Consider the following 17,995-nt stretch of genomic DNA (forward strand, 5'->3'; position numbering starts at 1 on the left):
ATTACTTCAGCCTGGCCTTCTCTCACATTCTTTCCACCCTGTCTTCTGAGATGAATCCTGAGTCTTGGAGTTTATGTGTGTGATATAGATGTCCCACTGATGACTGAACACTCCACTCATATTTGTTCTCTGTTCTTGAACCAGTTATGAGTTTCTTCATTAACTCCCACCCACTGCCTCTATTCCTATTTCTAACTATGTGCCTGTGGTTTAATTCATCACTGTGGGATGCAAGAACCTGGATTCTAGTTAATAATCCCAGCATGGATTGGGAAAGGCCTCAGAGGCTCCAATTCTAGCTGAAGAGCTGCTGGCAATTGATGACTTCAGGAAGGGGAGGAATTTTTCTTCTGGAATGTGGACACTGGTATATTGTCCACATTCATGAAAGCAGTACTAATTGGATTTGGTGGGTCATTAAAAATTGCAATAAGACATAAGGGTGAGAGGGGTACATATTGGAGCATGTAGGGGTAGTTGGGGAGAAAGTTGAGTATGGACATGATCAAAATGCATTGTACATATGTATGAAAAAAGAGTCCAGATATTTTTGCAGGTGGCTTGGGAATCAGATCCAATGAATATTATAGCCATACACTGACTATCTAAGTCTTAATTTTTACTTAAGATGCCAGATCATATACATTGGCTGATATAATGTATATGTAGATATATTGGTTGGTATAATATATATCTTCATAAATATTAATTCTTCACTTTTCACCAATCAAAGGCCTTTAAAAAAACAAGTTTTGAGCATGTTATATAGTAACTAACTCAGGAACCATATCACTAATGGGAGACATGGAATCATTCTCTTGGACTTGTTTAACATTGGAACGTCCGATCAGTGACAGTGTGATTCAGCTATACAAACATTCTAGAGGGTAGAAAGTCCAAGACCCAATTAAGGGTCAGCCCAGCCATTGGCCTATTTGTCTACTTGCCCTGTAAAAAATGTGGAGAAACATAGGCAGAATGCTGGGTATATATAATAAAAAGAATCTGGTGTGCCTCAAATTTACACAGAGGCTCTGTGGATTTCGAATTTAGTGGGAACTGTCACAACCAGTCACTGTACCAAAATAGTGGGCTTCTTTAATTATTTGTATGAAGAGGTCAAGTCATCATGACTCCCTGAAGACCGTAGAATGGACACCTTCTACTTCAGAAGAATTCAACGGCTGCAATGCTTACAGTAAGAACAACACAACACGATGCATCGTCATCCCCACCACAGAGGCCACCAAGTAAGAGTCAACAAGTAAGTGACAACCAAGTTCTTAGTCACTGGTGCTCTCTACTTGCCCTCACACAAGTTACACATGGGATTTATAAATTCCTGTCAGAAAACAAACTGAAGGCTCAAAAATGTCACTTATGCCACCTCACATATCACCTTGAAAATAATCCATAAAACCGACTCTGCCAGAGAATGCTTCCTTAAGGTATTCAGTGGCCCGAGCACTGAGTTCTGAGATGTGCTACCCTGTTACTTTTCACGTAGGCACTATAGATGTCATGCCTGGGTGTTTCTCACTAAAAATCTGGACATGCCTCACTTCCTACTTGGCTCTGTTAGGTTGCTAGGACAATTATTTTTCTTAGGTCGGCCTAGATTGCTTTTATTTTGTTTTCCTTATTTGTTTTCTGTTGCCCTCTAAGTTTCCAAGAAATTTCTCACAAAATTACCCTTGGGTAAGAAATCTCGGCATGCCTGTTTGATAGCGATCTAATTACAGAGTTGCTCCTTGGTTCATTTAAGTCCTAGTCAACTTGGAAGCTAACTCGTCCCCTTGGTGATCTGCAGTTCACTCAGCTTTCACCAAACAAAATGAGTAACTTGGAGTCCTTCTCTCTTCCTCCATTACCACAGCTGTATAAGCAAGCATCTTGTATGCAGGCTCTAAATAATGGGTTGCAACAGTTAATTTTACGTATTAACTGGACTGAGTGACAGTGTCTAGATATGAAGGTGAACTATTTTCTCGATATTTTCGTGAGAGGTCCTTGGGGTGATCTTTACTTTGAAATTTAACTAATGCAGACTACCCTCTGTAATGCATCAGGCTCCATCCAATCAGAGTTTGTGAATAGAAAGGACTGATGCTTGCTGGCCTAAAGGGAGCTCTGCTAGCACACACTGTATCCCTGGCTCCTCTCTTCTCCCATATTTACAGCACACTCTGTGCTTTTGGGCTTGCTAGCCTCCATGATTACAGAAGCCAATTGCTTAAAACAAAATAGACAAACAAAATCACACGCACATACACTCTATTGGTTTGGTTTTGCAAGAGAACTTCAATACCCCAGCATTTTATAAATTTTCATTAAACTCATCAAAGAATAGAATTATTATAACACTGAAGATAGGCTCCTGGGTAATTCCAAATTGATTACTTGTAGCAAAACTAACATTTGAGTTCTTTGCTTAGTCTGTCTGCTGTTTTTCTTCTTCTATTTATTTTTCTTTGTGGTGCTGGGAAAGGAGACCCAGGGCTGTGCCTTGCTCTTGATAGGAGAAGATTATACCACACAGCTATGCCTTGAGCTCCACTCTGTTGTGTGCATTGATAAGGTACAGCAGTTGCCATAGTAACTTACAAATCAGCCTCAGGTTTCTCACAGAGGATGCCTGCACTCAGGCCATGGGCAAGTGTGGGTCGCAGTGGGCAGCTGCCAGTGTCCTCCACACCTGGAGAAAATCTTACCTTGTAGCTTCTTGGCATCTGGATGTTCTTAATTTACTTGCCACTCAGCAACTGCTTAGGATGGCAGTTAGACCAGAAGACCAACTATAGTCTTCAGAGGATCAATTGACCTGGAAAGTCCAAAAGAAACTGTCCCAGGAAACAACTGACCTAAGAATATGGGGACAAATTGACTTCTGGTGACAACCATCTTACTTATCTATGATTTGGGGAAGCAATCTCAGCAATTGGCTATAGTGTCTTCTCTAACTGAGGCATTCCAGAGACACATTCGAGGTCATAAGAGAAAAAGCATTCACTTTTCTCCTGAGTCAAATTTTCTGCACCATTGAGAAAGATTAATAACATACTCAGCAAGCATGTTAAAGTGTTATTTCTTACTAAAACAAACATAAATATGTTTGGGAGCAGAGTACAAAATTTTTGCATTTTCCAAGACTTCCATAAATGAGTGGCTTCTAGCAGGTTCCTAACCACTAATGTCAGTCAACATTATATTTGCTACTGCCCTCAGCAGGATGCCTTTGATGGGAAGGAAAAGTTTCAAAAATGTGAACAGATGAATGGGTAAAAAAAAAATGTGGTACAAATACAAAATGGAATTTCATATATCTGCAAAAAATAAAATCATGACATTTACAATAAAATAGAACTGAAAATTATTATGTTAAATGTAACAAACCAGACTAGAAAGACAAAGAATTGGGTGTTTTCTCCTATATGTAGAAACTAGATTTAAAAAGGTGTGTGTGTGTGCGTGTGCGTGTGCGTGTGCATGTGCGTGTGCGTGTGTGTGTGTGTGTGTGTGTGTGTGTGTGTGTGTGACAAAGCTAGAAAGAGATCAGAAGTGTGTAGGAAGAAATCTTGGATGAGAGGTGAAGTAGAGAGGAAAATGGAGTACTGTGACTGGAAGCAGAGCTTTCTGTCCCGTATGCCCGATTATACCTGACAGTTGCTTCCCAAATCACCACTCCAAGGCTTATATTAATTATAAATGCTCAGCTGATGGCTCAGGCTTATTACTAGCTAGCTCTTACATTTAAATTAACCCATATTTTGTATCGATGCTTTGCCATGCGGTTCATGGCTTGTTCATTTTCTATATGTCTTGCTTCCTAGGCAGCTGGCTGGCATCTGCCCTGATTCCTCCCTTCTTCATCTTCATCCTCAGTTTGATTGTACTGCCTGAGCTTATCTTGCCTTTCATTGGCCAAAACTGCTTTATTATCAGCCAGTGAGAGCAACACACATTTACAGCGTACAGAAGGACAACCCATAACAGGGTACATGTGGTAAGAAGGCAGAAAGGGAGACTCACTGGAGGAAGAAAGAGAATCAGGAAGAGAGCAAGAGGGAATACAGGGGTGGAAACAAAGTCTAGGAACACACATGTATGGAGATGTCATGGTTGAAAGCTGAAACGTGTCACCTCGTATGCTAACCTAGAAACAGTAAGATACATAAAAATAGAATGGCTTTAGAAAGTGAAAAGTATTAGGAAAAGGGCAGCAGGTGCCATCTCTGTTTGAGAGGACTACACTTTGAATTAACACATAAAAGTGAATGAACTCCTTCAAAGAAGAGGCAAAAAACCCCAGAGCTGTGAGTAGAATGTTTTATTCTGATTTTGTATCCCATCTCTCAGAAAAGGCCCCCTTTGGGTAAACGCTTTTACTTTAGTCTTCATTTTCATCCTCAAGACTGGCCATTTATGGAGAACTTCCAATTCCAGGTGTCTACAAGGATTTTCATAATTGCTCCTTTCAAAATTTCCATGAGATAGACATAATAATAATGTAGCAAAAGCTACATTAAATCTGCCCCATTTCTCCAAGCCTGTGGTTTGGGCACACTGTCTTGCTGACTCCTAGCATATATATTCTTTGCCTCTTATGATTCAAGCACATTTACTGGGCAGCAGATGTATCAAAGGCCAAAGTGTTCTTGTGGAAATAGCGATGTACACTTGCTTTCAAAACAGTCCACACTTCCCAAGCCTGCAAAGGAAACACACAAGTCAAGAACTCTGAGCATGGGAGATGAGCTGCATTGGTTATTCTCATTACCTAACACTTGTACTCAACTGTTTATTCTAACGCTCAGATGTGTTACAGAATTTCTGGATGACACTGTGAATCAATGTGGCAGTCTTGTTCCATTACAGAATCTGTTTGTTGATTACAGAACTGGTCTGTGGTTCAGGCAGGAGTGCACTTGAAAATTTCCACATGCCATAAAGAAGGCACAGTCTATCAAGTCTATGTAATTATTTCACTTGCCAAATAAACAATGTCTTGTTTTAATAATGGTAAAGGATGCCAGTTGGAGAAAAGCGAGCACAAAACTAGATGCATTATCTGGCTGGTGATTTCTGTTAGCAGCTGCTAAGCAGAAGCAAAGTGATCCTGGTAGACCAGTTAGACCTCACAGTGCAGAGCAAGGCTAGGATTGTAGCTATATGAAAACAAGGACATTCCACTTTTTTATGTTTTTATAATGTTCTTATGCCTGGTGACAGTGACAGCCTGGTACAGAAAGAAAGAAAAAAGAAAGGAAGTAAGGAAGAGAGGGAGGGAGAAAGGGAGAGAGAGAGAGAGAGAGAGAGAGAGAGAGAGAGAGAGAGAGAGAGAGAGAAGGAGGAAGGAGGAAGGAAAGTTTATAATTTGTCATAGACTTATTTTTTGAAGTTGTTAAATTGTAAAAGGGGAATCATGGGTAACAGGCATCCTTGGGTAATTTAGCAGTTTCCCTGGGTTCAGAGTTTCATTGTTTTCTTCTAACAGAAAAGTAAACATGAGATGCATCTGGCTAATGCATCCTGATTCTTATTTCTCTTGGAGTGGGAACAAATGAGTAGGAAAATGTACAAAAGATGAGCAAACAGTGGGCTGGAGAGATGGCTCAGAATTTAAAAGCACCGACTGCTCTTCCAGAGGTCCTGAGTTCAATTCCTAGCACCTACATGGTAACTCACAACCATCTGTAATGAGATCTGGCACCCTCTTCTGTATACATAATAGATAAATAAATCTTAAAAAAAAAAAAGACAAACAAATAAAGGGACATCAAAGGCACAGTGATGATCACAGAGGAAAACTAGTCACTAAACAACTGAGAGTAGACTGCATTTGGCTTCAATCAATCAATCGACCCACTCTCCACCTACCCAAGCCTTCAATAACACATTTAAGCCTTGGCTGTGTAATAGTGATTGTACAGATCCAAAGAATAATTACCTGGATGAGTAAGACATGGGCCTTGCTTTTGTAATTGGGTGAGGTTGGGTATGTGAAACTAATAACCCCCGTGTGATATTTTGAGAACTGTTTCCATATAAACAGTATGCAAAGGGAAGGGAGAAGGAAGCACAAATGTCCCCTTGGAATGAAGAGGAGGCTATCAGAGAGGAAAGGACATTTGAGCTCAATCTTTAAGCAAGGTGTGGCATTTATCAGGTAAAAATCTCTCTATGGGGAGAGAGAGAAATCACGGCTCACAGAAGCTAAGGAGGAAAGCGTGAAGCAAGGCTGGTGGCCTCAGAGTGCCAGCCGTGCGGTGCCAGTTGAAAGAGATGGCGGCAAAGGACCACTTGTATCAATACCAGTACCTCATCAGCCAGTGCAGTTTCCCCCGCATCCGGGTTGTGACCTGGGTCCCAGAGATCTTGCAAGTGCACTACTTGTCTTTTCAGGCGTAGGAACTGGTTTGCTGGGTCCTCCATCAAAAATGGGGCTCCCAAGACTTCTGCAATTAGATCAAGGGCACAGAATCTTTAGGACAATGCATCACCGGTCTGTGTTTCTTCTAAAACAGGCACGGATGCCGGGCGGCGGTGGCGCACGCCTTTAATCCCAGCACTCGGGAGGGAGAGCCAGGCGGATCTCTGTGAGTTTGAGGCCAGCCTGGGCTACAGAGTGAGTTCCAGGATAGGCTCCAAAGCTACAGAGAAACCTTGTCTCGAAAATATAATAATAATGATAATAATAATAATAATAATAATAATAATAATAATAATAATAAACAGGCTTGGCTCTGGTGTTTGGGCAACCAACCAGGTTTCTGAGGTGGGGCATTCTGGGAAATCTATGCCCTGCGGGATATGGCAGGCCCTTCATAACCTCTGTTGTGCCACCACTATAACGTACAGGTGGATGGAAAAGTGTTGCAGGGTTGTGGAACATGTATGGGAGCCTCAACGTCTGCGACACTGCTTTTCTGCAGAAATTACTTAATTATTCTAAGCTCTAGTTTTATTGTCGGGAAAGGACTCTAGTAGTGACACATATTGAGTTGTTATAAGGGCTGCATAAATTAATAGAGGCTCCCTGTCTTAAACCAGCCAGTTTGTATCCTGCTACATAGAGACTTTGAAACCAGCAATCTCTTGTCTCAAAAACTAACACACACACACACACACACACACACACACACACAATCTCCAAGGGGCTAGAGAGATGGTTCAGTGGTTAAGAGCACTGGATAGTCTTCCTACCCACACACATTAACAAAAACCAAAACCAAACTGCTAGAATCTTTCTATTGCTTTTTTCCTTTGAGAACTTCCTACATGTGAATGATATTCACATTATTTTCATTTTTACCTCCCCTTCTTCCCTCTCTGACTCTTCCTGTGCCCCACTAATTCCGTGTGTGTGTGTGTGTGTGTGTGTGTGTGTGTGTGTGTGTGTGTATTTATAATTGACAAGGGATCTGTTAACCAATCTGGGATTCTTCCCTGGAAAAGATTGATATTCTCTCTCTCTCTCTCTCTCTCTCTCTCTCTCTCTCTCTCTCTCTCTCTCTCTCTCTCAGAAGCCATTATATGCCATGTAGTACTTCATCTAAGGGTGAGGCCCTGTGAGTTCTCCATCTTGAAGTCTTTATGTTGACAGTATATTATCTTTTGTTTCAAGTATAACAACCCTGCTCAGGAATGCATCACAACATAGTCAATGTGGAGAAAAGAATAGAACTACTCCCTGCCTCTGTGGCAACAATATAATCTGAGCCTCATTTTTTGATAAACATTTCTTACAAAATGCAATGCTAAGGAATGTTACATTCGGAGCCATCCAGCCTCACAATTAGCAGGGCTAATGACCAATGCTTTGTATGGAGCCAGGTTATGATGAGATAGAGCATTCTTTCCCATGAGGCTTGCTGGTGAGTTGGGGGTCAAAGGTCAATGATATACAGCAGAATGACACAGCACACTGTTCTTGAGGATGGGGCATAAGGCACAAACAGCTGTTTTGATGGTCATTTATGAAGAAAAGATTTGTTGAGGAGGATGGCAGAAGAGACTGGAGTTTTGAGTTTAGATTAAAGGAATGGTGTGTGGAAAAAGAATTTTAATTGGAATTTACAAAGCCTGTGTATGAAAACAATGGTTAGAAATAAGTAGAAAGAAGAGTCAAAACTGTTAGTATTTAATCTCAGAATATTGTAGTGACAGGTGCCAGAGTAATATTGTCTTAAATTAACTAATCTGATTTCATGCAACCCAACTCTTTCCACTATCTGTGGAAACCTCTCCTATGACTCCCTCACCTCTCTGCCTCCTGATGCTCATACCCCTATACATTCCCCTCTTTCCATTCATAGGGCTGTCCTGTGTAGCCCCAGACACTGCTGAAATGATGGCATGTGCTTCTTCTGTGGCTACTGTGTAGCTTCTACAGTGTTCTTTATTGATTCATCTGCTCTAAGAGAAGGTAGATGCTATGATCTCAAGCAGTCCCAAGGAAGAGGCCCACAATTCAAGGAAATAAAGCTTCCCAACATCTGTGCACGGGGCACCTGGGAACCTGATGCTCTAGCCAGGCCTTAAGATGATTATAACACACCTGTTTAATGTATCATTAAAAAAAAAAAACCAAAACACTCAAGCCAGAACCAAGGCCCTAAGGCGTTCACAAACTCCTGACCCTGAAATGGGAATAATAAATGCTTATTGTTTTAAGTTGTTACAGTTTGAGGCAATTAGCTACATCACAGTAGATAACTACAGCAGTAGGCACTTGCTAAGGTCAAGGAGAATTATTGCTCACAAGGGTAGGTCTATAGTCAAGTAAGGGAGGGCCCTAGGCACAGAACACTCAAGAGACATATTCTCAGAGGTATGCAAATTTTGTGCCCTAAGACCTTCACTTCCCTCTCTTTAGTTCCTGTTCTGATAATTGTCATTGCTTGGTAAGATAATCAGAAGATAACCCTGGCCCATAACCTCTGCATGCATGCAAAGATAGAGGAAAAGCCACCTGTACCATGTGAGAATTCATAGTCAAAGTTAATGGATAACTCGGAGAAGACACACTGGGATCAGACCATCTGATCTACTTATGTGTAGTATGTGTAACTACTTATTAGGGATATTTTGTTTTATTTTATTTCATTCAATTTTTAGACAAGGTCTTGAGATGTAACTGTGGCTAGTCCGGTACTGGCTATGTACACAAGGCTGACCACAAATTCCTATCAATCCATCAATCCTTCTACATCAACCCCCTATGTATTGTAAATATAGGCATGTATCATCTTAATCAGCTTTAAGGGTATAATTAATTTGGATACCACCATGGAGACATAACAGAGAACCTGGCATTGTCAGCAGATATATAGGTCTCAATAGCTAGGAAAAGTCAGTGGAAAACGAGAACACATTGTTTTTTGAAGTTGAAAAGAGCTGAGAGGCAAGGAACGAGATATCCAACCAAGACCAGACTCAGTGGCCCCAACTTTGCCAGTGTAGTGGAAAGGAATAGACATGCGTAGACAGTAGATATGTTTTTTAGCAGTGACTCCCAACCCATCTTCTCCTAGTTTCTGGTAACCGCGGTTCTCCTTCCTATCTTACTGAAGATGCATTCCAGGTACCTCGAATAAGTGGACTCATCCAGTATACATGTTTTATTTCACTTAGCAAAATGTATTCATGGTCCACCCATGATGTGAAGGGATGGTCTACCATTCCTTTGTAAGGCTGAACAGCACTGTATCGACATGACGCGTCTTTCCATTCATGGCTCTACTTTGTTGGTGGTGTGGAGGGGCGGTTGGGGACAGGAGAGAGGAAGTCAAAAGACACAAGGCTCTTCTAATTGTCAGGTGAGTAATAATGACAGTGCAGATGGGAAGTCACCACGGATTTGAAGAAACTCAGAAGGGCCCTCACTCATTCAGAGTTTGGACCAACCAGCACTGACATTTCTGCTTAAGAGATGCTCATGGGGGGGGTGTCCCTCAGATGTCTCATTTATTCTTCCTGAAGAAAAGGGGTTAAGTCATGGTGTTACATACCCTGGGCCTTATAATCCTGTTGAAAAAGGTGTTTTTCTAAAGAAATTGAGTTGCAATGCAAAGGAGACCAAATATTACCCGCAAATAATAATATTGCTAAATAATGGGTGCATAGGTTATAATTTCCAGGTAGAAAAAGAAAGTGTCGTGGTTGCTTCACATAGTGTTACTTAGGGCCATCCAGGAGTAAAATGAGTATTCTAAAGCACAATTACCCGGGCACAACCTCTGAGAACAAAGGAGCTATTACATAAGCCTCAGTAGAGAAGTGTGATTTAAAATATATGTCACTGCTATTTTAAGCTTTAATAACCCTATCTTTGGAACTCTGCTCTCTTTTTCTTCATGGAAAATGTTTTACTGATACAACCCTCTCTTTCTTCCTGGGGCAAAGCACCCACCTCAGCATAATGGGCCCAAGAGGCAGCCAATAAATATTAATTGATGGTGATAATAACATCACCCAGGAGCGAGAGGCCGCGAGTGTTATTTATTATCTGGCATTACAAAGGGGAAAATTGACACCAGGGGATGAAGTGACTCACTCAAGGTCACATCAGAAGTCAGTGGCCAGGATGGAAATAAAATCTAAGTAATATAGCGAGGCATGCTATTACCTTCTCTGCTTGAGAAATTTCTCCTCCCTTTTTCATTTTGCCTGGTCAACCTTGAAAGTTAGTGAAAGCAAGACCAGGGTTTTAAGTGTGTGGGTCTATTTAATATTGCTGGACTCTGGAAATTAAACCCCGTGTTTTATTGCTTTGTCGGTTTTAAAGATAGTATTTTGTGTTTTTGTTTTCTGAATGTAGTTAATATCAGCCAGGTTAATACCTTCCTTAAAAAACGTCATAAGCCAAAAAAAAAAATGCTTCTCCCTTTCTAACTCTTTATGGCTCCTTTCCTCACTCTCTATTAGTTAGAATTAATAATTCTAATTCTGTTGCCATTCTAATGAATTGTTCTCAAATACCCTCCAAAAAAGTCTCTGAGGGCAGAGACTTCAGGCTGGATGACTCTTCAGTGTCCCCAGGTGTAAAAGACCCGTGCTTTCCCGTCCCTGCTGTTGACTGCCTACTTCGTGGAGGCCCTGCCTCCATGCCTCCTTTCTGTTGTCAAGGGAGGCAGAGTCGTATGCTCTTTAAGATGTGCTGGAATAAAATAGAAATGGTCCCAAAGAAGTAAGTATAGAAGAGGATGATGTGAAAATGATACACAAATGTATCAATAATGTTAAACATTTTAAATATCTATAAATGTAGGAACAAAGATCAGGTATTCTCTGTTGAGTTTTATTTCCATCTCCCTCTCATTATTTTTTTTCCCTTGAGACAGGATCTTGCTTGGTAGCCCAAGATGGCCTTGATTCACTGCTGTGTTCCTGCCTCAGTGTTCAGTGTTGTAATTACAGGCAAAAGCCACCATGGTTAGCTTCAAGTTCTTTTCTTCCTTCCTTCCTTCCTTCCTTCCTTCCTTCCTTCCTTCCTTCCTTCCTTCCTTCCTTCCTTCCTTCCTTCCTTCCTTCCTTCCTTCTTTCCTTCCTTCCTCCCTTCCCCTCTCTCTCCCTTCCTTCCTTTCTTTTCTTGTTTGTTTGTTTTTTCAAGACAGGGTTTCTCTGTGTAGCCCTGGCTGTCCTGGAACTCACTCTGTTGACCAGGCTGGCCTCAAACTCAGAGATCCTCCTGCCTCTGCTTCCCACATGCTGGGATTAAAGGTGTGCGCCACCGCCGCCCGGCTAAGTTCTTTTCTAAGAGCATACTAAGACCACCTATTTCATTCCTTTCTCACTCTTAACTTTGGTTACAGATTCAAACATGTGTCTTTGGGGGATGGAAGACTTGTATTTAGTACAACAAATCCTCTCACTTTCTGCCAAGTCAGGTGAAAATGGAGCAGGGGTGGTGAGGAGAAGAGACGAATGAATATGAGAGAATAGGGTGATTTGTGTTATGAGAGAAAGTGAAGGAGAGAAAGGAAATTAGAAAGAAATAAGGGGAAGAAACAATCTTGTCAGAGTCACATGTGCCTCTAATCCTGGCACCAGGAAGGCTAGGGCAGGAAGATTAAAAATTTTAGGCTAACCTGGGCTAAATAATGAAAGTTTGTCTCAAAAAAATTAGCAGGAGAGCCTGGTTATGGTGATATATTGTTTGTAATCTAAGAAATAAAAGCTTGCCTGAAGATCAGAGGACAGAGCTAGTCACAGAGTTAGCCATAGAAGTCAGGCAGTGGTGGCACATGCCTTTAATCCTAGCACTTGGGAGGCAGAGGCAGAGATCCGTCTGGATTTCTGTGAGTTCAAGGCCCCCCCTAAACTACACGAGATTAATCCAGACTAAAAGAGTAACAGAGCCAGGCAGTGGTGGCACACACCTTTAATTCCAGCACTTGGGAATCACACACCTTTAATCCCAGCACTAGGAAGATTGAGATAGGAAGTGATATGGCTGGGCAGAGAAAGTAATATAAGGTGTAAAGAGACAGGAGCTCACTCTCTTTCAGGCTGAGGAGTTAGTGAGGTAAGAGGTCGTGGCTGTGGCTTGCTCTGCTTCTCTGATCTTCAAGCTTTCTTTCTCTCTTTCTCTCTTTCTTTCTTTCTTTCTTTCTTTCTTTCTTTCTTTCTTTCTTTCTTTCTTTCTTTCTTCCTTTTCTTTTTCTTTCTTTCTTTCTTTTTTTTTTTTTTTGGTTTTTCGAGACAGGGTTTCTCTGTGTAGCTTTGCGCCTTTCCTAGAACTCACTTGGTAGCCCAGGCTGGCCTCTAACTCACAGAGATCCATCTGCCTCTGCCTCCCAAGTGCTGGGATTAAAGGCGTGTGCCACCACCGCCCGGCAGCTTTCACCCTGATATCTGGCTCTGGGTTTTTGCTATAAGACCATTTAAGATTCATGCAACACCTGGTGGTTGTGGTGTGTGCCTGTCATCACAGCACTTGGAAAATGAAATGGGGGTGGGGTGGGGTGTGTTAACCTGGGATACATGAGACCCACATCAAAAAGGAACAAAAGAGTTTAAAAAAATAGAGAAAGAACAGATCAAAAGGAATCAAGGGGAAGGAGAGAAAACTGAAGAAATGGGAGGCAACAAATAACAGAAGGTCATCAAAGGTGAGAAGCCATGCAGGAAGGAGCATGCCCAGTGGCAGGGGCAGTGGGTGGGTGGGGTAAGGGTGGGAAGAAGTAAGCCAGGAAAACAGAAAGGTAGACTCAATTATAGACTGGATTTCCAATTCCGGTGTGTTGAAATATTTAACAGGAGTCTTCCCATCTGAACTGTCAGCTGAGAAACTTCAGCTTTATTGACCTGAGAATTGTTGATGTAGCCCACAGTGGCCTCCAATTCAATGCTATGCCCCCGTCGCAGCTTACTGAGGGCTGGTGTTATAGGCATATGTGGGGAATTTTGCAAAGCAGCACTCCCTGAGTTTAACTCAAGCCTGTTCCTGCTCTTGGCACACAGAAAGTGACCCTCATCCGCAGGCAGACATACTGCACAGTTTCTTGGATATGTCCTGGGAGTGTCAAAGCTTTCATGAGTTTTAAATCCCATGGGGAGGAAAGTGGAAAACCCATGAGAGGTGGCATTTCATACAATATGACAGTAACCCCTGGGCCACTGCCTGGGTATGTTGATGGAATCCATATTTCCAGGGTGACAACAAATGGTGGCACATGACTAGGAAAACAGTGTCTATACCATCCAAACTACCTCATGAATCTGGTCTTTAGCGTTGACACTTCTTTTTTCTCCAATTAAATTATTTCTTGTCACTGTTATTTATTGTCACTATGTACATCCTTAAGAGTATTAGTCAATCCTACACCAGTGCAGGTCCACACCTGTGCTCCCAGTGTTTAGAAGGCTGAGGCAGGCAGACCTCTTGAGCTTCGCAGAAAATTCCAGGCCACCCTGAGCTACATAAGGCATCGCTGTCCCACTCATTCTTAAATACAATTAAGCAGATAAAATTATATTAATAAAATCTCATGCAATAAAATTGCATCAGGAAATACCAACTCTTCAAAGGATTAGAGCCTTTCAAGGGGTTGCTGCAAAGGGCCACTCCTACGGCCAGGAAGAAGGCTGGCAGAGGGAGAGTACAGGTGCAGACAAGGTCCTGAGAAAGAAGTGTGAGCCAAAAGCTCTTGTCAGAAAACAAAACAAAAAAAAAACCAAAAAAGCCAAAGTGAAAATGGAAAGTCTTTCAAAACAGATCGCCATGGCTTACTAACTGTGGAGTGAGAACTAAGGGCTGGAATGGCCTGAGACAAACAGGCCACAGGCAGTTGATTTTTCTCCCTGTTGACAGCAGACATCCTTGTACTTTATGGACAGATGTGATCACAGGTCAACAACATGGACATGGACCTCCAAGTTGTTTCACATGTGGGTCAACTCCAGTTGCTAAATCAAAACAGAAAGGCGTAAATGCTGAGGGAAAGAAATCTGGGTTTTATTTTAGCAAATAGCAATGAAAACTATCTTCTGAAAAGAAAATCAGAAACAACCAAAATCATCAACCATATACCCTGCAGTTAGTATTTTGTTTCAGACAGGATCTTACCATGTACCCCAGGTTAGCCCCTTCCTCATGATCCTGCTGCCTCAGCCTCACGAGTGCTGGGATGGCAGATATGTGCTATCACTCCCTACTCCATTTAATCTTTAATAATGTTCAAAGAATGTCTTACCAGGGAAATGGATTTCAAATTCATTTATTTTCCATAGAATCCCTTGCAGGCCAGGCTGGCCACCAGTTCATTCTGTAGCCAAGGATGACTTTGAACATCTCTTGATCTTTTTTAAGTGCCAGGATTACAGGCATGCACTACAATATCAGGTTTATATAGTGCTGGAGACTGAACCCAGGGTTTCAGGGCATATTAGACAGACACTCCCCAACCTGAGCTATAGCCCCAATTCCCATATTACTTTCTCCCCACACTGCCTACAGTACCCAGTATTCCCAGGAGGTCTCCCATCCAAGTACTACCCAGGCTTGACCCTACTTAGCTTCCGAGATCAGACAAGATCTGGTGCATTTAGGGTAGTATGGCCATAGACCCCAATGCACTCTTTATATTTGATTTTAATAAATGCCCCATTGAGACGGAGATGCACTGGATTTAGCACTACTCAGAGCAGTGCTAGAGTGAGGAACTGCCTGGAAAAGCTGCTGGCTGGGCCCTGTTACCTTGTCAAATATGGTCACCCAACTTGCTGACTCCTGTTTTTTTGGTGAGGAACCAGTGGTCATCTTAGTGGGTCTAGTTCTCCAGGACGACGCCTCCACTCTGACTGCAGTGCTGCAGTGAACGTAGCATGTAGCAGGAAGAAGAATTTGCCCTCAGCAGTCCCCCACACACGATGTGAATGGGCTGCAGCACCCCACCTGGGATTAGCTGAGCCGTTTGCTCACATCACTTCTCAAAGTTCCCAGTTTCCTTTTGATGAAATGGGGACATGGATCTGATTTTCAGAGAGATCAGGAGACTTGAACTACAATAATATGGAAAGTCCCTGACACATAAAAGGAACTTAGATGGCAGAATTAATATTTGCTGACTTTAATTTAGGAGAAGGCAGTTCTTGACCTAAATGTTCAAAGGAGGTATAATGATTTTTTTAATCAAATGATGGCACTCACACTTGTAATTCCCTATCCAGGGAGTGTCTATGTTACTACTTTGAAAACAGAATTGTAAGATACTTTGGGAACTCTGCTCTTAAGTTTAATGACTTGAGTGAAGCTTGCCATCATTTTTGAAAATAGATAATGAGGCTTTCTCCCTACTCACCTTAAGTCAAGTTCCAGGGGAGAAGCCATTTGTTGCATAGCTAATCTGTTATGAAGAAAACTGTAAATGATAAAAATAAACTTTCAAATAATTCATTTATTTAAGGATAGGAAGGGTCCTGGGAAGTACAGATGTGTAGGCAGAGTTTTCCATCTAGAGCACCAATCAGCTTGTCCTGCCAGCTGCTCCCCAAATAACCACAGAGACTTAATATTAATTATAAATGTTTGGCTGATAGCTTAGGCTTGTTTTTACCTAGCACTTATAGCTTAAACGAACCCATTTCTATTCATCTATGTGCTGCCCCAAGGCTCATGGCTTTTACCTCTCCTGCTTGTCCTGCTTCCTTTCTGTCTGACTAGTGACTTCTCTCACTTCACCTTCCTTCTTCCCAGCATTCTTTCTGTCCCCAAAAATCCTGCCTAGCCATCAGCCAATCAGCTCTTTATTAACAATGAGAGTAATGAATATTTGCAGTATACAGAGATTGTTCCACAGCACAGGTGAAAGGCTTTGTTCTTACATGAACGAGAAAGTGAGGCAGAAGCAGAGGAAGTTGACTCCACACCTGCTTCCCACTACAGAGCTGTCTAGTTTTGAAGATGTTAATTAAACTAACTATTAGTTAGTTACTAGTGCTATGAATGAGCATAATTCTAAAGGTAGTGTCTACAGCCTGTAAATAGAACAGGGTCCTTCCCCGAGGTATGAAGGGCTGACCCAGGACAGCGAATGATTCTCTAGTCTTACTTCCCATTTCTCAGATTGTTTTTCTCTTGAGCTTTAGTTATCCAACTTCATTTTCTTTTTTGTTGAAGCAATGTTAGCCCATTTAATTGTCCTGCAGGTAGTTGTATTAGCATCTGAGAGCTTTGAATTAATGGCTAAATATACATATAGACACACATAGAGTTGCTTCTATCTATGGGAGGAGCTTCATGTAAAAAAATAATTCTTTGTATGTGTCTTAAACTTTTGAAAGAAACAAATTTATTCTGAATTAAGGATCTTTACCAGAAATATGTATAAATCATATAGGCTTAACTGTTAATTTAAGTATTTTCAGGGTTGGTTACAAGGAAGACAAATGACCATTCAGTTCAATTCTGATGTAAGTTTCAAATTTCCTGGGTCAGTTTGGCAGCAAATCACCTGGACTCTCTGGTGCTTTCCTTGATCTGTCTCTAAAACATGGAGCTCAGAGAAGGTCAATGAATCCATGTTTCCAAAGTACTTGGAGGTCTCCTTACACTGCTACTGTGTGAGCATTACAATGTTGAAAAGTTGTTTTTATCTTTCCTTTGTTCAAGGACACCAGGACACTTCTTTGGAAGAAACAATTAAACCAGCATGTTAATACATTAATTCATAATTGGAAATACAGCAATAACACACTCACTACACAAACAGCTTCAAAACCGTAGCACAGCGCATTTCCTCAGCTCCTTCAGTGCCTTTGAGGTCTACAGGGGAGACACATTTGTTCCTATCTTTACAAAGTTAAAAGGCGTTACCACGCTAATAGTTGTAAAAGATGCGGCAGACATGAAAAGTTGTCTCTTACCTATTAGCAAGGTGGAGCACACAGCTGCTTGAAGCAATTTATAGGCCATGATCCTGTTTTAGAAAGAAAAAGATGTGTTTATTTTAGCCTAGCCCAGATAAAGCTTTAGGGTCCGTCAGATACTTTTTCCCAGGCGTATAAAGCATTTACTGTGTACCTGAAGGCCTAGAAGACGTCAGGGAGAGGCCCTTGCTTGACGTAGCACTTTTATACACCACTCGCCTTTTTACCTTTGGACTTTTTGAAGTGACTTTACAGGCTGTACTTACACGAACCATTTATTTACTTGCCAATTTAATCATCCATGCACATTTACATAATATAGAAAAAAAAAAAGATAGGGAGCCAAGATCACTCATCTACTCTTAGTGGAAATATTTTTAAAAGTACAATGATGTCAGAAAACAGTTTGGCAATTCCTTACAAGCCACAGCACATAATAAGCATTCAACCCAACAATTCCACGACTGGACATGGATGTCAGAGATGCAACACTCAGGCCCACAACAGCTTTATTAATAGGAAACCAAGCCATGAAACAAACCAGTTGCTATTCAACATTGAGTGTTAAGTTGTAGTACATGTGTATCATGATTTCTACCGGCAGTAAAAAGCATCATTTGTAGAC

General features: G+C 41.5%; 1 protein-coding gene and 1 pseudogene across 1 annotated transcript; both read right to left on the minus strand.

Moving 5' to 3' along the window:
• Positions 1-4,504: 4,504 nt before the first annotated feature.
• Positions 4,505-17,522, minus strand: C12H3orf85 (chromosome 12 C3orf85 homolog). The gene is made up of 3 exons (XM_076548327.1): positions 17,368-17,522; positions 6,319-6,455; positions 4,505-4,708 (listed from the first exon to the last, which is right to left on the minus strand). The coding sequence occupies exons 1-3, from the start codon at positions 17,414-17,416 to the stop codon at positions 4,619-4,621; spliced, it is 276 nt and encodes a 91-aa protein (XP_076404442.1). The 5' UTR covers positions 17,417-17,522; the 3' UTR covers positions 4,505-4,618.
• LOC121821842 (5S ribosomal RNA) lies at positions 14,951-15,069 on the minus strand (annotated as a pseudogene).
• Positions 17,523-17,995: the final 473 nt, after the last annotated feature.

The sequence above is a fragment of the Peromyscus maniculatus genome, chromosome 12 (genome assembly GCF_049852395.1).
Source record: "Peromyscus maniculatus bairdii isolate BWxNUB_F1_BW_parent chromosome 12, HU_Pman_BW_mat_3.1, whole genome shotgun sequence".
NCBI classification, from domain to species: domain Eukaryota; kingdom Metazoa; phylum Chordata; class Mammalia; order Rodentia; family Cricetidae; genus Peromyscus; species Peromyscus maniculatus.